We start from the raw sequence: 25,690 nt of genomic DNA on the forward strand, positions 1-25,690 counted from the left end.
TATTTCGTATTATCAATGTAAAAAAAAAAAAGGTGCTGGTTAATATTTTTGTGGAAACTGTGACTTTTGAAACTGAGTTTTTCATGATTCTTTAAAGAACAGAAAGACCAAAAGAACAGCATTTATTTAAAAAAATAATTTGTAACATTATAAATGTCTTTACTATCACTTTTGAGTAATTTAATGCATCCTCACTAAATAAAAGTATTAATTTAATATTAATAAAATGTCCAAACTCACCTATGTCCTCCCTTTAGCACCTGATAACCACTAATATAGATTTCCTCTTCATTTGGGAAGAACAGACTCAGACCACGTGGACATGAATACACTGAACCTCTACATGAACGACTGTTATGAACCTGCCAAAGAAAAATAAATTAGCAATGCAGGTATCATAAGAAAAACATACATAGCAACAGACCTGGCGCAGCTGTAACTTACCCACACTGTATACTGGGGCTCTGTGGAATGGCAGTCTTTGGCCAGGATATACGAACACGTTCCAGGGAAGTAGTAATACATTCCATCAAAGGTCTCAAAATGATGCTGACCCCATGAACGACAAATCCCATCCCTGTCCTGACCATGGTTGGGAACTGACACACACACAAAAAAGACAAAAATCTCCTATACAAAAAAACTAGTGTGGTGGTAGGTCCTTGTAATACTATAGAATTATGAGACTGAATGATTACAAATATGTGCACCGTTCTGGAGAAAACTAATCTATTTGATCAGAAATACAGTATAAATAGTAATACTATGAAAAGTATTATTCTATGAAATTTGAATATATTTAAAAATGTAATTTATTCTGTGATGAAAGCTGAAACAATAACTCCAGTCTTCAGTGTCACATGATCCTTTAGAAATCATTCTAATATGCTGATTTTGCTAGTCTAGAAACATTTCTGGTTATTATCAATGTTGAAAACAGTTGTGCTTAATATTTTTGGTGAAACAAATTTTTTTGATTATTCAACCATTTAATTCAATATTTGTGCCCCATGTAATCAATGCCCTGTTGGACATGTAATCAGTATTGCTTATATGAATACTGTATTCATAACCTGTTATTCTGTTGGTCATACCAGCTGCCTGGCTTTATAGTGCATGGTTAATTAAACACACATACAGAGCTCTTTGTGACCAGCAATCTATTCCCAGAACATCTGTAATCCAATGCTACCAAATGCAGTAAGACATAGCCTAGTCACGTAGATTAACTGAAACCAGTGAGTAATGCCACTTGAATTCTAGTAATTAAATTCAGGGTTCCTTCATCCACATTTAATGGTCAGCACTGGGTGGCAGATGATAATATCAGACCGTACCTTACTATAATTACATGGAGACGAGTTTCATTTTGAATTTAATATAACTTCAGTGTGTGCTTCTTACTGATTTGACAGCGATCCCCGAGCCCCTGGAACTGAGCACAATCACAGCGTCCTTCCTCCTGGCACCAGCCACCATTAAGACACCCACAATATTCTACAACACAAACATACACAAAAAGGGACATTGCACAAAGCATTAATATGAAACTTAAAATTATGGGCCAAGAACTGAAGGTGAATAGCTCCAGTGTTTTTGTTGTGACAGATTTTTGATTTTCCTTTGCTTGGCAGTCTAAAGCAGCCTAAAGGACCGTATAGTTGGTTTTAAATATTTCACTGTTCAATTTTGGGGGTCTACCACTCAAAGCTTCCAAAGCCTCCAACTGTTTGAATTAAACAATTTGAATTTGAACCCTTTGGCTTAGAAACAGTTTCTGGCTCCTTTTTATTTCTTTGCTCATGTAGAGTTCAGTAAACTTATGAATTTAAATGTCTAACCATTAAATTGACCACTGGTTTTTAGATACTCCCATTGTTTTTTTTTAGCATCATTGAGATACTATTATAGTTATAGTCAATTGTGAGGTTTAAAATGAGGAGGCAGTTTATTCTACTTTATTCCAAAATAATAATTAAAGACAGTAACAATCTGAACAATATTTTGGAAACACTTTACAATACTATTTCATTAGTTAACATTAGCCTAGTTAACTACTTTAGTTAGCATGAACTAAGAATGAACAATACTTTTACAGCATTTATTAATCTTAGTTAGATGCTATTTACACAAAGTGAAAATAGCAGTATTTTCTTAGCGATATGCAATTTACACTAAGTGCAAATAGCTATAGATTCTATTTACACGATGTAATTTTAAGTTTTTTTTCAACATTTTCTTTAGTTTTTTTTATTTTTATTTAAACATTTAACATTTTTTAATGGTTTCAGTTAACTATAATAACCGCACATAATCCTTTAAACTGTATTTATAATTGGTAAAAATTAATCTAAAAACACAAAGCTTAGTTCACAATGAAGCTGACAGTGGCGTAACTTCACAAAACATTAGTTTATTGAAATGTAACTTCATAATTGATGTTTCTAGCAAGCAAACTCAAGTGAGACTGTGCATATCTCTGCAAATCTTAAGTGTTTGTGTGTGCACAGTATACAAAATACCTGTTGATGCATCTCTCGCTGTATAATTATGAAGAACTCTTCGTGGGAGAGCTGAATCTGACAGCACTGTGCTAAGGGTCTGCAGAGGAAAAAAAAAACAGTACTAAGAATTTGCGTGGGTCTATTGGCTTATAGTGGCGACAGTACCATGTCTAGCCACTAAGCCATGTTGGTGAACCTGTCTTGGCATTCCTTCACATGGTTTTGCCACTGCAGACATTTGGGAATGGAGCTTTTAGTGGCTGTAGCATTTGTGCAAACTCCACAAAGACAGCTTTGTCAGCACTGAGTGTATCTCAGTATTTGTGAGTGTGTGTGTGTGTCTGTGTGTGTGTGTTTACTTCATTCTGTCCCTTGTCGCTTTCTCTTAGGTATACTCACCTCTTCACGGAAGAGATCCCGTTTCTGCCGCAGTGCATTAACCCTCCTTTTAAAAGTGGCACAAAGAGAGCAGTATTAAAAGTGCGGCGACTGTGAAACTAAAGGTTCAGAAACACTTAAGATGCCATACAGACACAGTCACGCTGATGGACCGCATGATTCTCAAGGAACTGGTTTAATGGTTACCACAAAACATTAGACCAAACACTTAACATCTTATCAGTGACTGCATGTAGAACTTGACACTGTCTCTTTGCTCAAAACCTCCTTGTAATAGCGGATGTTTGATAGGGTTCACCAGTTTTAAAGGTATAATCAACCTGCAATCTGTGCTCAACATGTTTAAAAATCTAAAAGCATTATGATCATACACCTAGCCATCAGCATCACAATGTCAACAGCATCAGAACAAGAAGTTGGATTCAACCACATACCTGGGTAGTTTATTTTCTGAGTTTGATTCCTGGCAAATAAATCCTGTCAAAAGCAAAATTATATAAACAAAATATTTATAAACTTATCTTATTAACCAAGTTTAGTCTGTAAACACAGTATTGGATCAAAACAAAACTTTTATTTAGTAAATTCTTGTATAAGTACATAAAAGTCTATTATGCTTATAGTACACTCAAAACATTTTGAAGGCTTATTTTTTAAGTTTTTCAAAGCTTAAGATAGATTTACGTATTTCATAATTCACAAATTACATAACTGACATCCAATATAGTAAACAAAACTTTCAGGAAAAAAAGTTACAAAAGCTGTCACTGGGGCGTTACCTGTTTAAAAGGTACACATTTGTACCTAAAAAGTCCATATTGGTACCTTAAAGAAACATATTAGAACCTAAAGTGTACATATTAGTATCTAAAAGGTACAAAAGTGCACCTTTTGAAAAGGTACCGCCACAGTGACAGCTTTTGTACCTTTTTTTCTGAGTGAAAAAACCCTAAAAACTGTACCATTGTAAAAAAAAAATTTTTTTGTCAAAATACCATTTATAAATTAATATGGGATCTCAGCGGTTTTAAAATGTTTTTGTTATTTTGTTGAATGAATTATGACTAAAACAACATTACCAGAATTGCACTGTAGTAGGAATAGAAAATAAGGAATTTCAGGAAAACTATGGTACCATATTCATAAGGGCCATCTGCAAAGTGTACATTATTAATTCATAAAAATCTAAAATTCAAAATTATTCAAAATTTAAATTATACTTACCTTGAAGCACAAATAGCTTGAAAATGAAAAGTGTACAGAGTGAAAACAGTTGTATGTCCCGCTGTTCGTTCATCTCAGAGCGACGGGCGTCCTTCAACGATCAAGAAATTACATTACATTTCATTTTAGGAGGATCGATTGGAATTCTCCTTCAGATTATCATAGGATTAATCAAGTTAAAATCTCTGAGGTACGATTAACAAACTAAAGTGATTTGTCCCGGAGTAGTGAAGGATAAACATCCATCTTCTGTAGTCAGAGGAGGATGATGTACGTTACCAGGAGGACGGAGCGCACCTGCGCGCAGGTAACAGTAACTCATCCACCTGAAGTACAGATCAGATGGTATCCCAGTCACAGGAGAAGGACTCTGAACACAAGTTTAATTTAACTTCACAATGGTTTAGACAGTTTACAGCACAGTCGATGGATATGATTATTTATATTTTTCATATTTTAATCTAACTTACAAATGTTAGCTAAAGATGAAACCACTGCGCTAACGTTACCTTTCTAAATCATTCGGTGACTTTCAAGGGGGTTTCAGTCTCGAGACTTGTCCAACCGTAGTGCCCGTCTTTTGATAAACAAACACTTTTTTGTGATATACTTGCGATACAGAAATATGCTACATAAATAATGATAGTAAAGTTACTTACATTTCGTCCGTTACAGATCCTCACTGAAAGCGCTCGAGCAGCCTGCTGTTGCTGTGGTTTTGTTTGCGAGCGTCTATTTACTGCGCTAAACTTAATCTTTAAACGTAAAGTTTTGTGGTTATTAAAACTGTATTAATGATTATTTAATAATTTTCAAAGGTTTGACATTTTAAGGAAATTTCTGTCATTGTAACTTTAATCCCTCTCACGCAAAATGTCTTTTTGGCGCCTATTTAAGAGTTTAAAATATTTAAGGTTTTATTTTATTTTATTTTATTTTTTTTTTGGTAAAGGCCTGCTCATTGTGAACGCATTTATTCCAGACCAAATATATTACCAAATATATTATTGGCTACAAATTTGTTAAAATCTGTTTACTTCCTTAAGCAATGTCACATGCTTAAGTACATACTTAATTGGGAAATAATGCTATTTAAAAATATTTGCTTTTTTTAAATAATAAATGTTAATTAATATGTAGGGTATTTTATAATTAAGAGGCTACGTGGATTATTTGTATTAAAATGATTTATTATGTGAATTTCACAAAAGCAAAATGTGATTAAAATAGTCCCCAGTTACAAAATATATAGAAAAAATATACTTTACACCAGGCCTATAAACTTAACGCAAAGTCCTGATGTTAAGATGTTAATGAGATAATGTGTAGTACTCCTGTAAGTAACAAGACAATGAAGAGAAGAACGCATTTGTGATGGCTTCTCGTTTCTGCATTTACTACGAATCTCAAAAAAAACAATGCATATTACAACTGTTCAAGCCACTTCATTGTCAATACACATACAACTTTTTCATAGTAATGCCTGAATATAAACATCACAACTTTAACATTTTGCATATTCAGCATTTACAATTGCTAACGTGACACTCTAATTGATCATTTATATATATTACACTTCCACTAGACTTTACCCTTTATCTAAAATAATAACATGAGAATGATGATGTAAAATATATTCAGCATCTAATCCATATTCTCAGTAAAGAACATACACTCCGTTTGTTATCTGATGTATTACATTGAATGACGAGACATATGAAATTCGCTCATCTACATTCACTCAACTGTAACGCATAACACACAGTTTACAGACATCACTGCCAAATAATGACCACGTATGTAAATTAGAGATAATTCATAACGTGAAACAATATTATCTCTTATAGATTCAAATAGTATTTATACTTTAACCAGTTATAACGGACTTTTGCGCTAATCGCGGGGCACTTATGCTAACCATGTGCTCAACATGACGAACTCATATTCATATAATAAAACAGCTGCGTTAAACAAACACACACAACTCGTTCATATTATTAACAATGTTTATGCTTAAATCGAAAATGTGTTTTGCATTATACTTTGCAGTTACCTGTAAGTAACAAGACAATGAAGAGAAGAACGCATTTTTTGATAGCGTCTCGTTTCTGCATTTACTACTATTTAGCATCACTGGCGCGCGGGCTACTATGAGATGCGTGCGAGACGTCATCACGCTGGTAGGCTATGCCAAGCGAAAATAATCAATTTAATAAATGCACAAAACACTCTTTCTTTTTAAACATAAAGTACAATAAAACATTTAAACCATGTTTAAAACTATTGGGAAAATTAGCATCACACTAAAGAAAATGTACAAACACAAACGGCCTGTACTCACTATTACACTCTCCCCTACAGGATAAGATGTCGTCCCGACATCTACCAATGCCCTTCTCAATCAATCTCAATCAATATTGCTTTCTGTTAACAAATTTCTTTCTTTTCTCTTTTTTCCATATAAATCAATTGGCAAATGTCATATATTGACAAGAGTCTCAAAGTTCAGCAGCAATAGTCCATTTGGCGGGATTGTTGTCAGGAAAGGACAACAAAAAAATATATATATATCTCACTTATGCCAAACGAAACAGTCCATTTGAAACTTAGAACAGTTTAACGTGGCTGTGTTCAGAGCCCTAAAACTGTCCATGTTCCCTAAATGGCACAGCAGTATCTGCTTTGCTGTTCATTTGAGTTCACTATTGATTGTCCATTGTTCATATATGTTTTCCAGGCTCTTCAGTGTGCATATTAGAAAGGCAGTTCATAGTTTATCAAATGTTCCAGTATGTGTGACCAGATATCAATAGTCCATATTATTTGCAACCCCAGGGTAATTGGTACTATAACCAAAACAGTAGGTCACTTAAAGATATGGTAGATCAAAGTTAGTAGCAAAAAGGTGGGGCTTGGTGATAATAAAAGGGTATTGTTGACCAAGTGTTTGGGACTCTGAAATCCTGATAATAGTCACCACTCATACTCTGCACATTGCGACATACTGGTGTCCCAAAGGTGTCGTAAGTGAACTTTTTTGGGGGCCGTCGCATTCTTGTTGTTAACTTGGAACTGTTTTGCTCCCCTGAGTCCATGTTTCTCTGTTCTTGTGTTACAGGTGCTCCTCTCTCGACTAACTCTGTTTCCTCAGACTCAACAGTTGATCTGATCTCCTGAGCCTCCTGTCTGTCTCTCATGTTGTTGACTTGTCTCTCTTCTCTAGGCTCAGTTTCCAATTCATCTTGGGTTGACTGTGGATGTTGTTCATGAGCTAGTCTATGGGTACCTACTGATGATTCAGGTAAGTCTGACTCCCTTGATAACACATCTCTATTTGTCCCATGTTGTCCATCAGTCCTTTTGTCTCTTTGTTGGTATCCCACTCTGAAGCTGTACTCATCTTCCTCACTTTCACTGTTGGCCTCTGGCACATACTCTCTGTTCCTTCCAAGCTGACTCCTCTTTTTCCTCTGTTGGTTAGGTGTGGAGTCCTTTTTAGGTAAGTAATCACATGGTAGAAGTAGATTTCTGTGTAAGACTCTTGACCTTCCTTTCCCCTGCTCAGGTTTCACCTCGTAAATAGGGACATCCTCCATGGCTTGACGGATTACAACGTGAACTTCGTCCTCCCAGTAGTTCCTTAGCTTTCCAGGACCCCCCCGTGGGGTGAGATTTTTCACCAGGACTCGGCTTCCAGGGTACAGGTCAGCACATCTTACTTTGTGGTCGTAGTTCCGCTTGTTCCTTTCAGCAGACTTTTCTGCATGGTCCCGTGCAATCTCGTAAGCCTCTTGCATTCCCTTTGTCCAGCGTTCTACATACTCTTGCTGATTAGTGGTGCCGCGGTCCTGGTCAAGTCCGAACAACGCATCAACGGGGAGTCTTGGAGACCGACCAAACAACAGGTAAAATGGCGAGAAACGGTAACCTCACATTTAGTGCAGTTGTACGCGAAGACTAGTTTGTTAAGTGCCTCCTTCCAATTGGATTTCTCTTTCTCCGTCAGAGTCTTGAGCATCTGTAATATCGTTCGATTAAACCTTTCCACCTGGCCATTTCCTTGGGGATGGTAAGGGGTTGTTCTTGATGCTGTTATACCACTGTACTTCCTTAGTTGGTCGAACAACTGGTTCTCAAATTCTCCGCCTTGGTCGTGGTGGATCCTCGAAGGGAATCCGAACTTAAGGGCAAAATCATTGAACAGTCGGTCAGCCACCGTTTTGCCTGATTTTGATGTGGTAGCATAGGCTTGAACAAATCGAGTAAAGTGATCGATGACGACGAGAATGTACTCATATCCTCCTTTGCACTTATCCAGATGGAGAAAATCAATCGAGACCAGCTCAAACGGGTAAGTTGTCTTGATGCTCTTTAGCGGTGCTCGTATCTCCCGACATGGTTTTTTCTGCTTAATGCATGGACACGCCCTTAGGACATAATGCTCAACGTCCTTTTGCATCTGTGGCCAGAAAAAACGGTCTCTAATAAGGCTTGTTGTCCTATCTAGCCCTTGGTGGCCCATCTCATCGTGTAGTTCCCGCAGGACGATGTGCTTGAACTTGGCCGGTAACACAAGCTGAGTTCGCTGTGACGTTTTACGGTACAGTATGCCATGTTCATCTAACTGTAACTTGTCCCATTCTCGGATTAAACCTCTGAACTTTGGTTTGACTGCCCGCCACTGCTTTGAGCCTGGCCGGGACCCAGACTGTAAGTGCTCGACGATCACTTTGATGTCCTGGTCGTCACTCTGTGCCTGTCGAATCTCCTCTTTTGACAATGACGTTGGTGATACTTCATCTGTGTCTCTCCATGCCATTACATCCTCGCATCTGACAGTCATGTTGGGACCCAGCTCATCCTGGATTTCGACTGCTTGTATCATTGCTCCGATGCAATTTGATGGAAGCTCCTCTGTGTACTCTTCCATCACAGTCTCTACGTCCAACGGTATCCTAGACAACGTGTCTGCATCCACATTCTCTCTTCCCGGCCGGTAGCGAATTGTGAAGTGGAAATCCGCTAACTCACCGACCCATCGGCACCCGGTTGCATTGAGTTTTGCAGACGAGAGTACATAGGTCAAGGGATTATTATCGCTGTACACAGTGAAAGTTGGGGCGTAATACAAATAGTCCCTGAATTTTTCAGTCACAGCCCACTTTAGGGCGAGAAATTCCAGCTTCCCACTGTGGAGGTGGTAGTTCTTCTCAGCCGCAGTCAATGTTCTGGACCCGTAAGCGATCACCCTCAACTTTCCACCTTGCCGTTGGTATAGAACAGCCCCCAGGCCTTGATTTGATGCATCCGTATGCAGGATGAATGGTTCAGAGAACTCTGGGAACCCTAACACAGGTGGTCTGACCAAACACTCAATCAATTTCTCCAAGACTTCTTGGTGGTCCGCTGCCCATTCAATTTGCTGGTTTGATGGCACCACAGAACCTTTCTTGCTCCTTTCTGTCCTTTTCTTTGCCTTTGCTGGACTTTCCCCATCATTGGCTTTGCCCTTCAAAAGGTTATACAGTGGACTGGCGGTTCTTGAAAAATCCTTTATGTACCGACGGTAGTAGCTGAGCAGGCCCAAGATCTTACGTAGCTCACCTACAGTGCTTGGTCGCTTGTCCTTCAAAGCTGTTACAGCAGCCGTGTCGGCTGGGTCCAGGCGACTACCCTCTGCAGACACAATTCTGCCCAGGTATCTCACTTCGTTCTTGAACATGTCGCATTTCCGTGGCTTTAATTTAATTCCATGGGTACATAATTGCCTCAGTACTCTCCTCACTGCCTCCACTTGGTCATCAAATGACTTTGTGAAGACCAAGACGTCGTCCAGATATGGCACACAGATCTTGTCTCTCATTCCCTCCAAACATTTCTCCATGAACCGCTGGAACGCTGCCGGAGCATTCATAAGGCCAAAAGGGATGCGTATCCATTCATACAAACCCCAGGGAGTTGTGAATGCTGTTAGTGGCCTGCTCTCTGGGGTCATGAAGCCTTGGTGATACGCTTTCCCTTGGTCGAGCAGAGAGAACCAAGAATTGCCCCCCAGGCCATCCAAGACATCCTGCACTCGAGGAATCGGCTGACGGTCAGGTACTGTCTTCCGATTCAGGTCCCTGTAATCTATACACAGTCTGAGGCTGCCATCCTTTTTCCGGACACACACAATTGGCGAAGAATAAGAGGAGTTGGACTTTTCTACCCACCCTTGAGCTATTAAATCCTGTAGGTAGTCTTTCATCTCCTGGTACAAGGGCCTTGGAACTGAATTGTATGTCCGAGCTACAGGTGTACTGTCATTCAAGGAGAGACTCATTTGAAGTCCCTTTGCACAACCAATGTCGTCGTCGGATTTTGAGAAAACCTGGCACTCCTCCCTTAACATCTGCTTTGCTTGTTGTTGTTGCCGTGCAGTTAGATGGCTCAAGTCAACTGGTGGGTCCCACAGGCTGTCTTCCTCTGTTCCCCTTGGTGTCTCCTCGACCGTAATCTGAGTCACAGATCCTGTTCCCCTTGGAGATATCATCGTCGCAGGTAAGACTGATGTAACTGGTTGCACTATTCCCAACTCCACTCTACCTCCTAGGATAATATCGTGATCGGTCTCGTTCTGCACGCTCAGAGTGACTGAAGGGCGGCCACCTTTTTTCACCTCCAGCAGAGTGTCAAACAGTTCTAGGCCCTCAGGGTATTGAGGGTTGACGCATGGCTCAAACAGCAACACGCTGTCTTGTCTCACATGTGGCATTTTTATCTTGCACTGTATTTGCATGATTGTGTGCCTTGGTATGTTCACAGATCCCTTGGCCGTACTCACTGTATACTCGCCAAAATCATCAGCTGTCACCAGATTGATGAAGGTATACACTTTGCTTCTTTTCAGGTTGGGAAAGGCGCTTACAACAGTTTGATACAACTGCCTGTTAGTCGCTTTGTTCAAATTGTCTGTATCTTTTTGTTTCATCACTTGCTCGATTACATTAAATCCAATTATAGGTTTAGGGAGTTGCTGACCTTTTAGAACAAGCATAGGGATGACTAATTCTTTCACTCTTTCAGCAGGGGAGGCCAACTTGAATGTCACCTCAACCCATCCTTCGTACGGCATGTCAGTACCATTGGCCGCCACAAGGTGTAGGCGTTCAGGTGTTTCTGTGGCTTCGGAAATATCCCTCAGTCTAACTTTCGGTATGTAGCTGTCTTTCCACTGCTCATCAATAATACACACCTGGGAACCTGTGTCCCATAAAGCTTCTGTCTCATGTCCTTGTAAATAGCAGGCCACCAGGCATTGCCTGCCAACTAGGGAGGTTACTGGGGAGTGCTGATTAACTCGGCAGTTGGCTGTTATTATACTGTCTATCTCATGAGGCACAGGGTATTGCGGTTTGGTTTTGAATTGCCGTGTTGTGTGTCGTCGGGACGTGCTTGTCTCTTGGGTCACTCCCTGTCCCTTTGGAGTAACCCCTTCCCCGTTTAACTGGATCTCCCTCGAGTTTCTTGTACCCCGTACTCTGCACCCAGCTGCATAATGTTCACTGCTGCTGCAATAATAGCAATGGGTGCACAGCTCCGTGGTTCCCCTCTGTTGGCAGTGAAAACATTGTCTAGCTTGCTGGCGTTTGGGCTGTTGAAACTGGCGTTGGAGCTGCGACATCCGTTCATTTGGGTATTGTCGTGAGACTGGGTATAGTGACTGACTGGCTGGGGGGGGTATTTGAAAGTGATGGCGCTGGGGCTGCTGTTGCTGAGCTAAATGTGTCAAGGCATGGGGTGGCTGTGGCATTGTATATTGTTGCTGTGAAATAGCACCAAACTGCGGATGTTGTGATTGAAATTGATAATGTTGTTGTTCAGGTGTGACTGAATCTGACCTCTGGGCTTGATGACCTGGCCCTGGGCTCCACTCTGGCGGCAACTGTCTGATCTGTGTCATGTTCTGCGGATTGTGGCGTGCCGCTGTCACTGCGAACTCTTCATTGTTAACTGCAAAGCACTGCTGTGATGCGACTAGTGGTTGTTGAATTTGCTCTTTGATCAGCATAATGTCATCACTTAGTTTTTTTAGCTGAGACATTAAGTCAAGTTTTGACTGTTTAGGCTGGCATTTCTGTTCAGGAACGGGCTCCTCCAGCTGGGTGGCGTGAACAACAGCTTGGCGTTCTGTTTTCCGCTTGTTCTGCCTCTCCGACTCATGAGAGCATGCAACATTTAATTTTTCCAGCAATACTTCATCGGAAATCGCAGCGTCAGAAAGATATGGCTGTAAGTCGCTCTGAACACGGTCGTTTTGCAAGCCTGTTAAAACTGAATGCAGAAACATGTTCTGCACTAAAACAGGGTCATACTTCAGCCCAGATTCATCTTCTTGTGAGGCAAACAGAATTTTTTGTCTCAGGTCAAGAGCACGTATCAGGAAGTTTTGGGGGGTCTCTTTGCTGCGCTGGCCCTCAGTGGTCAATTGTTTGTATAATTCAGTTGCATTTTTTTCTTGATAATGAGAACGGAGAATGCGTCTCAGAGTAGGAAGAGTTAAACCAGCTTTACCTTCAAGATAACTACGCAGCTGAAGCCCAGGTGTAATGGATCTGATTACTGCATCTATGATTTCCTGTTCAGGATATCCCTTGTCCAGCCCACTCTCGATTTGACGAGCAAGACTAGAGAATGATAATCGGTCCTTTTGGCCTGGTTCACCGATCAAGCCTGAGATTTTAAACTCTTTATGCCAAATGACTGGCGCGCTGTGTCTCTGGGGCAGTTGTGAATGGTCTGTACGCCTCCTATCTGATGTTGCCTGTGCCCCTGATGTGGTATGTGCCACAGCAGTATTAATATGCATGGCCTGAAATGACTCCGTTACAGTACTAGTTTCCCTCACTGGTCTCTTGGCAGCGTTCATGTCTCTTCCAACATGTCCTGGCTCCACCCATTTTTCTGGATTGTCAGAAGTGGCTACTGTGAGGTCACTTATTTTCTCATGAATACACAATAACTCCGCCATACCACTATCCTCTAGTTCTTCCAGCTCACTCCTCAATAAATGACTGCTGATATACTTTATGAGTGAGAGGCGGGTCACATCTTTCACTGACGTGATGTGTAAAAAGGAGCAGAGTTCTATTAATTTCTCTCTTGACAATGTGCATAATTTTTCTCCTATCTCCTCCTGGAGACTTTGAAGCGCATCCATTCTTGTTTTGCTTTTCTCTGCAGTATTTAGCAGTGTTGAAAGTGGTGGTTACCTCACTGACCTGGGTGCCGTCGCTTCTAAACTCACTGTGTCTCAAGCGCACGCACCACTAAATCAGCCTTGTTTCTCCACTTCACTCTGCAGCCTCACTGCGGTACATCTGGGTAAGAGATGAATGTGACTGGGTGGTTCTCGCTGATGAAGGAGTCAGTCCACCCAGCAATCATCCCAGCGGTGCCTCCAAAATTGTAGTACTCCTGTAAGTAACAAGACAATGAAGAGAAGAACGCATTTGTGATGGCTTCTCGTTTCTGCATTTACTACGAATCTCTCAAAAAAAAACTATGCATATTACAACTGTTCAAGACACTTCATTGTCAATACACATACAACTTTTTCATAGTAATGCCTGAATATAAACATCACAACTTTAACATTTTGCATATTCAGCATTTACAATTGCTAACGTGACACTCCTAATTGATCATTTATATATATTACACTTCCACTAGACTTTACCCTTTATCTAAAATAATAACAGGAGAATGATGATGAAAAATATATTCAGCATCTTATCCATATTCTCAGTAAAGAACATACACTCCGTTTGTTATCTGATGTACTGTATTACATTGAATGACGAGACATACGAAATTTGCTCATCTACATTCACTCAACTGTAACACACAGTTTACAGACATCACTGCCAAATAATGACCACGTATGTAAATTAGAGATAATTTATAACTTGAAACAATATTATCTCTTATAGATTCAAATAGTAGTTATACTTTAACCAGTTATAACGGACTTTTGCGCTAATCGCGGGGCACTTATGCTAACCATGTGCTCAACATGACGAACTCATGACTCACTATTCATATAATGAAACAGCTGCGTTAACACACACACAACTCGTTCCTATTATTAACAATGTTTATGCTTAAATCGAAAATGTGTTTTGCATTATACTTTGCAGTTACCTGTAAGTAACAAGACAATGAAGAGAAGAACGCATTTGTGATGGCTTCTCGTTTCTGCATTTACTACGAATGAGCATCACTGGCGCGCGGGCTACTATGAGATGCGTGCGATGACGTCATCACGCTGGTAGGCTATGCCAAGCGAAAATAATCAATTTAATAAATGCACAAAACACTCTTTCTTTTTAAACATAAAGTACAATAAAACAATTAAAAAACCACTAAAATGCCTTTACTTCAAAAGATGAATAAACAAAAACAAATGAATAAATTAACGCACCTCAAAAACTAAAAATAATGCCCATGTTATTTTTCAACTATCCGGTTATAGATATAGATATAGACATATATAAATGTAATGTAAATGTAAATGTAATATAAGACAAATTAATCATCAAATACATTTTCGCTCAAAGCGCTGCTCTTATCTGGCGCGTAATAGGCCATTCGAATAATGACATCATCGAGGCGCGCCGGCGTCCATTAATGTTTGCGTACTTTGAATAATGGCAATGTGCACAATTTTACGATGTGCTTCTGTTAGTTTGACCTCCTCGCTGCCTCGACTGTCAAACAGAAACGCTCTGACTCCAGCTAGACTGCTGTCGAGGACATGCTATAAAAGAGCCCTGAGCACCACCACTCGATTTTGCGCAGGTATTCAAACTTAGGAATGTTTACAGGCGCCTCGCGTGAAACTTCAGATCTCTCTATCTGTGCACTGATGTTGCAATCAATTTGAAATGCTATGGTAGTGATAAACTCATAATGAACTATGTTACTCTACGCTGTTTTGCAGCACTGAAGTTCACAGACAAACACGAGTGGGTTCGCGTGGACAGTGGTGTGGCAACAGTGGGCATCAGTAATTTTGCACAGGTTAGACTGGTTATTAAAGCTACATTTTTATAGGAAGAGGTGTTTTTTATATAGGGTGTGTTGTCATGGGTTTATAATGTTCCCAGGAGGCACTGGGGGACGTGGTCTACTGTGGGCTCCCTGAAGTTGGGACAAAGTTATCACAGTCTGGTAACTATTGTTTCTCTAGAGAATACTGCTTTTGTAAAACTTGTTCTGTAAAGAGCACATTCACAGTAGGATACAGCTATTTATAACGAAATACAGTTATTTGTTAGTAGTAAATCAAGCAAATATTATGATCAATTATTATTTTGTTTGCTTATTTATTGGCATCTGTACCGTAGATGAATTTGGTGCTCTGGAGAGTGTTAAAGCAGCGAGTGAGTTGTACTCTCCTCTGACGGGGGAGGTGACAGATGTCAATGACGCCTTGTCAGACAACCCAGGACTGGTCAACAAATCTTGCTATAAAGACGGTGAGACATTACTTCAAACTCATTTGGACTCAAACTGGAATGGATTTTTCAGCTTAAAGGAATAGTTCACTCAAAAATGACGATGAACCCACCCTCAAGCCATCCATGATTTAGACGAGTTCTTCATCGGAACAGATTTGGAGAAATTTAGCATCACATTACTTGCTCACCATTGGATCCTCTGCAGTGAATGGGTGCCATCAGAATGAGAGTCTAACACTTGATAAAAACATCACAATAATCCACAAGCAATCCACACTTCTCCAGGCCATCAGTCCTTCACATCAGTCTTGTGAAGCAAAAATCAGCATATTTGTAAGAAACAAATCAATCGTTAAGATATTATCATTTTAAATTTAAAATACAAGTCCATAATCCATTATAATGCTCCTGCAGGGGAAAAGTCCATCACCTGTTGTCCTCTCACATCAAAATCCAAAGGTGTTGAGGATTTTTTTTGGTCTTGATGGATTTGTTTCTTATAAACATGAAACTTTTCGATATTAATTGATAGACTGGAATCATGTGGATTGCTTGTGAATTATTTTGTTGTTTTAATCAGCTGTTTGGACTTTTATTCTGACGGCACCCATTCACTGCAGAGGACCCTTTGGTGATCAAGTAATGTAATGTTAAATTTCTCCAAATCTGTTCAGAAGAAAATAAACTCATCTTGGATGGCCTGAGGGTGAGTACATTTAAGTCTTGTGATCAAATTTAAGTAATAGTTTTTTTTTTTTTTATTATTACATTTTGTCTTTATTAAGTGTGTTTTGTTCACAGGCTGGCTGATGAAGATGACTGTATCTATTCCTGAGGAATTGGATGGACTGATGGATGAAGCTGCTTATGAAAGATACATCAAATCTATAGAGGACTAGAGTGTGCTGCTGGCATGTTGCATATAGAGGAGAATTTAAAAACAATCAGTTAGGAATGTTTATAGTAGTTAATTTAGTTTAGATGTTTTCCTAAATTACATTTTCCCATCCACCCATACCCAGCCACTGGAGGGGACCACATGGACACAACATTATGCACTTCGCTTGCAAAACATCAAGCAAACCTGGTTGGATTGAGCCAGTTACTGTATGTAGCCACAGAGACGCAGACTGTGTAACAGTTTCATCTCGTTTGTAGATGTTACACTGTTCCTGTAAAAGCTTGTCATTGCTTGGAATAAGCTTCAAATAAAATGTGGAAGTACGAATGACACCCAGTGTCCAGTCTGAGGACAACTATGAAACCTGGTGAAATCTGTTAGTTTTAAGGACTCCTGAGTTAAAGTGATAAACATTAATTAAACAACTATTTAAAACACTTATCTGCTTTAAACTGTTTTATTGCATTAGACATCTTGCTTTTTGATGCCAAATGTGCCTCTAAAATGAACCCAATGTCTGCAAATGAATTATTTTAAGTTATTTTATAAAGTACCTTTAAAGAAAACAGCTTAAGTCATAAATATGTCAAATTTCCAACACCATGATGGATGAATTGTACAAGAGAAGAAATTTACTCATGCTGCATGTATAGTCTAAAACTGACCAAACTTGCTTCCTAACATAGCTGCTCAAAAGTCAAAATAATGTCCAACGTCTGTTATTCTGACCTCTAGATGTAATAAAAGAATAAGATTTTTGACTCATACCTACCAGGTAAAAACCTGGCTAACTTTGAAAAGTAATGAGACGTTATATAAACACACAGGCAATAATAAAATTCCATCTAATTACAAAATACTGTCTTATATAAGTTATTTGTTTTACATCTTTTTACCAAAGTCTTAAAAAGTCTGTAAAATGTTTGTTAAAGTTAAAGGCACTAAGGGCTGGAATACACTACACAACTGAAATTCTGAGCAGATTTAGTTATTAATCAGTTAAATATAAAAACTGGACAACATGCTTAGGGAAGTGTGTGTCTGAAAGCAAAGTGGAATGCAGCCATTGTGGAGCGCACATCTGATGGACACTTTAGTATCCCATGAGGCCACAGGGAGAGGATTTATGAATGGCAGTGAAGCGACCCAGCTGAGACCGGTGGGTCATGTGACAATGACAACATGAGGGGTTCTTACCACCCATATTCTATATACAACATACTTTTTTTTTAATTTACTAAGTAAATTTTAAACCAGTTGTAGTACCTATAGACTAGTATGTGATTTCAGACACAGCTAATGGGTTTTTAAATTTGGCTCAAAATATAAAACATGCTTGATTTCCTCAGCCTAGATCAAAGTCTGAAGCTAGAAAATCTGTGCCAATAATACACCACATGAATATGTGCGAAATGGCTGGAGTTGGCTCATCTTGCAAATAGGTTAAAAATCTGTGCATGTAAAGTCATGTAGTGTATTCCAGCCTTGACATGTCAGTCTGTTATCTGTGGGGAACAGTGACACCTCCAGGCACTTTGCTGTAAGGGTCTCTGGTTGGGGTACGTCTGGCCCGAGAAGGGTATTCCTGCACAACCGGAGGCTGCAGTTTCAGGACCACGGTTCTAGGACCGCAGTTCTAGGACCCTAGTTTTTTTGTGACAGCGCCACCTACCGTACTGGATCAACACTAATTAAAGATGGACGACGTGGACATCAATCAGACGGTGAGTACCGATATTTAATTAAGTTTTATTTTATAACGTTTAAACGGTGCGAAGTTTACATAGTGAGAACTGCTAACTATGAATTAATAATTAATTCCCACCAAATTAAGAATTCGTGAGCTAGTTTTATTAATTACTACGACGTTAATTCGTGGCTATGATTTCATAAATCCTTGTTGAGTTGAGTGAATCTAGCCAGCACATTAATTAAACTTATCAGATGACAAGAGCATGGTTGATGTAAGGTTTGTAAGATCTACCTGCAGCTTAATGTATTAGTGTGAATACTGGCTTAATACTCGTTGTTTTACCATATTTATGTATAAAATATCTTTCATAATTAAACTGCACTGACTGCCTAGTTGCACTATGTGTTAGCCTGTTGTTTTGGCATTGTTTTGCAATGATGAATGAGGCGTTTGGCAGTTTTAATAGCTTGTTACAATTTGTCCTAATCTGCAGGCCTACTCCACATACAGTCCATTGTTATCATGTGTTAGTTTCTCTCATGTTCTGCATCGCCAATATGAAGTGATTTTATGGATTTGGTTAGGCTCATTGTAGGACAGATGATTTAAAAAGGCACTAGAGATATTTTCATGATCTCAAAACATTCTAACAAGTCTTCCTTGTCTGGTCCAGATTATCATTTCAGGTCAGAGTACAATATGAATTATTTTTGCACAATGCCTAGTACACCATTTTGCTACTGATATTTCTGCTATCACAAAAGTGATTGTTCTCTGATAACTATTTCAGTGAAGTGGAAGAATTTAATAGAAAGACTGACAAACAATTGAGGAAAGAAGAGAGATCATTCAGTTGGTGAGTATTGCTCTTATGTACTTACACATTTGAAGTTTGTGATTAGATGTCAGTAACATGAATATTCTGTTTAGCTCTCTCTCTAAAACTCCAACAGTGCATAAGTGTTAATTCAGATATATCAGTTGAATATGTTAAACAAATGTTTCTTATTTATCCCTCTCTCTCTCTGTCTCTCGCTCTCTCTTTCTCTAGAGTTGAAGCCTACAGCCATTCTATCCATGCAGCAACTAATGGAAAAGGAGGTTCGCTTTGGTGCTGTTGTGATGTTGTCGCAAAAAATGACGTGTGTGTATATATATATATATATATATATAGAAATTTTTTCTCATAACTCTATTCAAAAATAAATAAAAAATCTTTAAAGAAGTCTCTTCTGCTCATCAAGGCTGCATTTATTTGATCAAAAATACAGAAAAAAAAGGTAATCTTGCAAACTGTTATTATAATATAAAATAATGGTTTCTATTTAAATATCCTTTAAAATATAATTTTCTATCACTTCTTAACAATTTAACACGTCCTTGCTGAATAAAAGGTTTAATTTCTTTCAAAAAAAGAAAATAGAAATTTACCAACCCCAAACATTTGAACAGTAGTGTATATTGTAAGAAAAGATTTCTATTTTAAATAAATGCTCTTCTTTTTACCTTTTTATTCATCAAAGAATCCTGAAAAAAAAAGCATCACAGCTTCTAAAAAAATATTTGGCTGTTGCCAACATTGATAATTCTAATAATAAATCAGCATATTAGAATGATTTCTGAAGGATCATGTGACACTTTAAACTGGAGTCATGGGTGATGGAAATTCAGCTTTTCATCACAGAAATAAATTATATTTTAAAGGATATTTAAATGGAAACCATTATTTATATTCTAATAACATTTTGCAAGATTACAGTTTTTTTTTTCTGAATTTTTGATCAAATAAATGCAGCCTTGATGAGCAGAAGAGACTTCTTTAAAAAAAAACATTACAAGTCTTACTGATCCCAAACTTTTGAACGGTAGTATATATATATATATATACACACACACACACACATATATATATACATAATTTATATATAAATAAACATTCTTGAATCATTCTTGTGTCTTGTCTTGCCTCTCAACAACCTTTAAAATATCGGCTGTAATTTAGTGACTGCATACGCTGATTCCAACTTTAACTTACCTGATAATGAGCTAATTCACCTTAAGGAGGTTAATCAGTATACTGTATAATTCAAGAGACTAAGACTTTTAAGGTTCTCCATTTTTTTTTTTACAATTGTTTTAAAATTGATATACAGTTTTCATTTATATTTTGTGTAAATTCATGTTTAAATTTAAAATTGTGACTCAAAGCACACTTAGTAATCAACCTCTGATGCATTTTAAATCAAAAATCACATTTAAAAACAAATACTACTGAGATTAATATATTGATGCTATATACAAACATGACTACAAACTAAACCAACAGGGTCCTGAAACTGCAGCCATCGCTATATCATCCATTACGGTAGGTGGCGCTGTCACGAAAAACTAGGGTCCTAGAACTGCGGTCCTAGATCTGTGGTCCTGAAACTGCAGCCTCCAGTTGTGCAGGAACATACTATTGGTCTGGCCCGGCTGTGCGAGACTGTGGGTTAAGGCAGACCCTCCAGAAGACACCAGTCCTTCTCTACCCTCTCTCTACATTGTGCGCTCTCAAACATCACGCTGGCTGTGAAGTCTCCCTCATTTAGGAAGGCAATGGTTTTGTCCCGTTTGCGGCTGAAGTAGCCCTTCAGCACAGCGTTATATGGGTTATGTTGCCTGTCTGGATCCTCTGAGTGGTGTTTAAACTCCATGCAGGTGATGACTAGGAGGAGAAACCCAGTTCCTTCACAACACACAACATCCTCCATACTGCCCAGAGCTTCCTGCACCAGCCTTGCAGGAACAGGTACCATGTCATAACCTGATCGCTGTCTTACAAACTCCCTAAAATGCCTTCTCACTGACGCAACATCCTGTAGAGACTGTGCACGTCGCTCATCAAGGTCAATAATGATCCGCTCTGGGTAGCTGCTGCCTAAAACCACACCTGTGAACAGAAAGCGATAGATGAGATAATTGTGATTTAGTTTTTAATTAAAGCCAGCCCATTTTATCTCCATATGATGTCTTTCAAAGTGATAAAAAAAGGTATGGGACTTGATTTGATTTAGAATACTGGTGGACAATATAACTAAAATCCTATATTGCAATATGAGTAATTTACTTGACAATAGTTATTTTTGCTCGAAATAAGGTAACAGCATAAAAATTAATTAAATTAATTAATATTACACAATTCTTTGATTTTCTCCCAACTTCTACATTTCACTTTAATCTATCATGTTAGTGAATACTCACCAAATTCAGTGATTTTGACAAAACTTAATTGTAATCGTCCGATTTAGTGCAATAAATTGTGAAAAAGACTGCAAGTCAGTACTCACATACTGTCAGGGGGCTTTAAGTGCTTGCACTTGGGTGTCCTTCAAAACAGTGTGTGAACACAGTTCTCTTTTGTGTCTAAAATCATTTTTAAAGGACATTTTAAACATGTTCACCTTTTAAGTGCAATAAAATGCAAAAACAACAACAACAACTCTATAGTCACATGCTATCTATTCACCAGCGACTTTATATGTGCACACAGAAAACTGTCTGTTAGAACACTGCTTGCTGAATTGCCTTTTGTGTGTTATCAAGCCAACAAAGCTGCTAAAAATCACTTGACTGTTCAAATGGGCAGAGCTTAATAAGCATGAAAAGAAAAAAAATGTAACGTTGCAACACTGCAATGGCACAAAGAAATGGTTGTCAAATTTCTACCGGTTTATCGGTATATCAACAAACCCTTAATTGGAAACTGACCAGCATTTTTGCTGGATTCTTGTGCATTTTCAGTTATTTGACCACTACAAATATGAAACTCTAAAATGACCTTGAAGCATTTGCATGTGATTTTAGTAGTTTAACTCATTTAATCTGTTTCAGTCCACGATAACCATAAACAGATTACATAGTATAACAAACCTGCTCTACGCAGCATTGATGCTAGTTTTTGCCAGGGTGTATTGTTGGCAGGGTGTTGCTATTTGGTTTCTAGGGTATTTTGGCTGGTTGCTAGGTGGTTTCTTACTGGATAAAAAGTCAAAATAGCCCACTCCCACGTGAGAGCTATTGGATTATTTAATGTGGAAAAATATTACACTCCTTTACACGGCTTTTTAAAAATGCCAGGTAGTCGGTGTTTTGTATGCGTTTGGCCAATCAGCTTAATTTGAGATTATTTTGGCCAGAAAATAAAAATATAAAAAATGATTACAACTTTTATCTCACAATTCTGAATTTTTTTTCCTCACAGTTTTGCCTTTTTTTCTCAGAATTGCATCTTTATATCTCTGAATTGCAAGTTTATAATCACAAAATAGCAAGTTTTAAACTCATTTACATCTTGCAATTAAGATTTTCTCAAAATTCTGACTGCAGTTGTAACTCTTCTCATTATCAAAAGTTCACATCTCGCAATTGTGATTTTTCTTAGAAATAATAAATGCAATTACAAGACATAAACTTACAATTATAACGAAAAAGACAGAACTGTGAGATACAAACTCACAATTGCAAGAAAAAAAATGCTAAATAATTATAAGAATAAGGATTTAGTGTCTTCTGCATGTCTCACTTGAAACCAGCGGTATCCTTCCTGCCAGGGAATATGCAGATAAGCGATGAGGAAGGAGGCCACCACGTGTCTCATGTAATTGTTCATCCAGCCAGTTTGCCACAGCTGTCTCATTGCCGCATCTACTAGTGGGTATCCTGTCCTTCCACGCTGCCATGCCTTCAGATGGACAGGGTCTGAACTCCAACTTTGATCATTTAAAATGGCAACATACAGACTTAGAACACAATTTTTGCATCCAACTGCACTACTTTTCTATTGCTTTTCTACAGTATGTGAACTTGTTAGATGGCAGTTTTTGACTGTTACAATTACATCTTGCATCTCTTGCTCACTGAACGTTTAAAAAAAAACTGCAGCAGTTAAAATTTCAAAAAATTAGTATAATAACATACAAATAAAAAAACTAAAATTAAAAATAACATAAACCAAAAAAAAAAAATAAACACACACATAAAAATATGAAACTGAAAATAAACAAAGTCTTTAAAAACATTTTTGTTGTCTGAAATAAAATAAATGTAAAAAACATTTACTTCAACTTGATGTACTAAAATAACTAAACCTAAATATAATAATAAAAAAAAATAAAAAAAAATTACAAAAACCAACAAAAGTCTAATAAAATTACTAATAATTTACTAAACTTAAAAAAAGATAATTCAAAATATTAATAAAAACTATAATAGCATCTCAATGATACTAAAATAACACTGACATGAGTAAGATGAACTTAAACATTGTGTGTAAGTGTTGGTTTGAATATTTCACCTCTGTGCCATCTTTCCTGCGTGGCATGCGTGCCAGTCCCAGATCAACAAGCGGGCATCCCTGTGGCCATGTTGAGGGAGCAGGCAGGGCAGTGGGGCGTCCAGCGGAGCGGTCAGTCCACTGACTGGATTCTGCTGGCAACAACTCATGAAGTGAGAGACAGAGATGATACCTGCAAATAAATGTAAGGACCTTTAAGAAACTAGCAGTTTAGAAGATTTTGGTGGTATTTTCCCATGCAAATGATGCTGCCATCATGCTAGTGGGTAGTAAGTGGCTGTCAGGGCACTGCCATATGGTTGCTAAGATATTCTTCTGTGTCTTGATGCACAAGTGAAAAAAAAGTGAAAGTGACATACATACAGCCAAGTATGGTGACCCATACTCAGAATTCATGCTCTGCTTTTAACCCATCCAAAGTGCACACACACAGCAGTGAACACACACACACTGTGAACACACACCCAGAGCAGTGGTCAGCCATTTATGCTGCAGCGCCCGGGGAGCAGCTGGGGGTTCGGTGCCTTGCTCAAGGGCACCTCAGTCGTGGTATTGCCAGCCCGAGATTCGAACCCACAACCTTCGGGCTAGGAGTCAAACTCTCTAACCATTAGGCCACGACTTCCCCAATTGCTATGGTGTCTATTTAATTGCCCCAGACTCCTAAAAATGGATGAAGTCTATAGGATTTTTTACCCACTTTAAAGTCTTAATTAGCTTAAAAAAGTAACAGCACACCTCTCTATAAAAGCCACATAACTTAACGCAAGACACTAGGCATAACCATTGTTTTTTCAGGCACTGGTTAATTTTGTAATTTTAGGCTTCCATGATTTTCTTTCAGATTAGTAAAAAAAACACAAATTTAAGTGTTTATTTTATTATACTTTATCCATTTGTGTCTATAGATTTCCATTACAATACATAATACATTAAAGCATACAACAGACTTTACAGTTTTATTCCTATCTAAATTATGAAGGTTTTCCGGAGGGGTTCAAGCCTAAAACATGATTTTTTTTTTCTGGCTGTTGACATTATTTTCTGATTTGTGGGATGATAAAAAGTGATATCCAAATCCATCGCTGCTTTATCCAATATGCAGGTTTCTGTTCAGGAAATGTATGTAAATTAGTTCTTATTTAATTAGACACAGGCCTCATTTGCATATATAAACATAACATTTCAGAAATGCATCATTTGCATAATTAAACATAATTTTTCAAAACATTTCTAACACAATTATCTTAATTTACTGTGATTAATAAACTGGGGAAAGTATGGCAGTATCTATATTATTAAAACATTTTTTACCCTACATACCTGTAGTGTCTTGCTTTAAGGCATAATTAATGTCCAAGTTGTGTATTACTTTTTAAAAAGGCATTAAAAATGTGTGAACAATTACTAATACATTGCAAAAACTGACTGTCCAAAATTCCCACCTCTTCAGCACTGACCTGCACTACATTACCCACCTCGCAGTCCAGCGCCTCGAGTGCTGACTGTGTAGGGGTCTCGAAGGCAGTAGGAGTGATACATATGGCACGTAACACCTTGTTTCTCCAGTGCTTCCCACACGCTGTCATCTCTTTCCTTCAGCCATGGCTCAAAGGGCCGTTGCCACAACCGACGCTACCCCCGTCTCAGCGATCGACTCTTGCAGTGCTGTCAAAGATGAGGCCTCTGCCTTCAGGGTCACCAAGTGGCTTCCACGCTTCTCCAGAGAGCGGCCCAGACTCAGTAGTGTCTGATGCAGCCAGTATTTCGACGCCCCACCGGCTGCCACAGTAACCCCTGGACCCTCCTCCTCCACCGCATTCCACAGGAAGACAGGAATGACAGGTGCATCAAGCTCCAGGCAGCCAATCAGAGCAGGGTTATCCCACAAGCGGAGGTCCCTTCTGAACCAGAGCAGAACCGGTCATGGTCCCGATGGGTTCTTCAACAAATGCTGCTTCTTACGCTGATGACGCCTTTGTGACCTCGTTGACTGTGTGACCTTGAGATCATCATTGTCTTTATTTGAGTTTTTAATGGCACATGTGGTTTTATGTACTTCAGTATCTAGCATCAATTTTGCAACAGTCTGGTTCTCTGCTACTACAGCTCCATCAAAGACGTTTGGCTGAT

General features: G+C 38.6%; 2 protein-coding genes and 1 pseudogene across 2 annotated transcripts in view; 1 reads left to right on the forward strand and 2 right to left on the reverse strand.

Annotated features, from left to right (window-relative positions):
- Positions 1 to 4,453, reverse strand: part of LOC109097557 (otogelin-like protein) — a 38,429-nt gene extending 33,976 nt beyond the window's left edge. Inside the window, exons 1-7 of the mRNA XM_042744491.1 lie at positions 4,128 to 4,453; positions 3,338 to 3,380; positions 2,904 to 2,949; positions 2,523 to 2,601; positions 1,405 to 1,497; positions 445 to 599; positions 241 to 362 (exon numbers count right to left, since the gene is read on the reverse strand). Coding sequence (XP_042600425.1) covers positions 241 to 362; positions 445 to 599; positions 1,405 to 1,497; positions 2,523 to 2,601; positions 2,904 to 2,949; positions 3,338 to 3,380; positions 4,128 to 4,200 — 611 coding nt within the window. The 5' untranslated portion in view covers positions 4,201 to 4,453. The remainder of the gene's footprint in view (positions 1 to 240; positions 363 to 444; positions 600 to 1,404; positions 1,498 to 2,522; positions 2,602 to 2,903; positions 2,950 to 3,337; positions 3,381 to 4,127) is intronic.
- A 10,308-nt stretch (positions 4,454 to 14,761) lies between these two features.
- On the forward strand, positions 14,762 to 16,861 carry LOC109097556 (glycine cleavage system H protein, mitochondrial-like). Its single transcript, XM_042744494.1, has 5 exons — positions 14,762 to 14,966; positions 15,109 to 15,188; positions 15,275 to 15,338; positions 15,515 to 15,646; positions 16,430 to 16,861. The coding sequence occupies exons 1-5, from the start codon at positions 14,816 to 14,818 to the stop codon at positions 16,525 to 16,527; spliced, it is 525 nt and encodes a 174-aa protein (XP_042600428.1). The 5' UTR covers positions 14,762 to 14,815; the 3' UTR covers positions 16,528 to 16,861.
- Positions 16,862 to 16,981: 120 nt separating this feature from the next.
- Positions 16,982 to 25,478, reverse strand: LOC122140356 (annotated as a pseudogene).
- Positions 25,479 to 25,690: the final 212 nt, after the last annotated feature.

This window comes from Cyprinus carpio, chromosome B18 (genome assembly GCF_018340385.1).
Source record: "Cyprinus carpio isolate SPL01 chromosome B18, ASM1834038v1, whole genome shotgun sequence".
In the NCBI taxonomy this organism is placed as follows: Eukaryota; Metazoa; Chordata; class Actinopteri; order Cypriniformes; family Cyprinidae; genus Cyprinus; species Cyprinus carpio.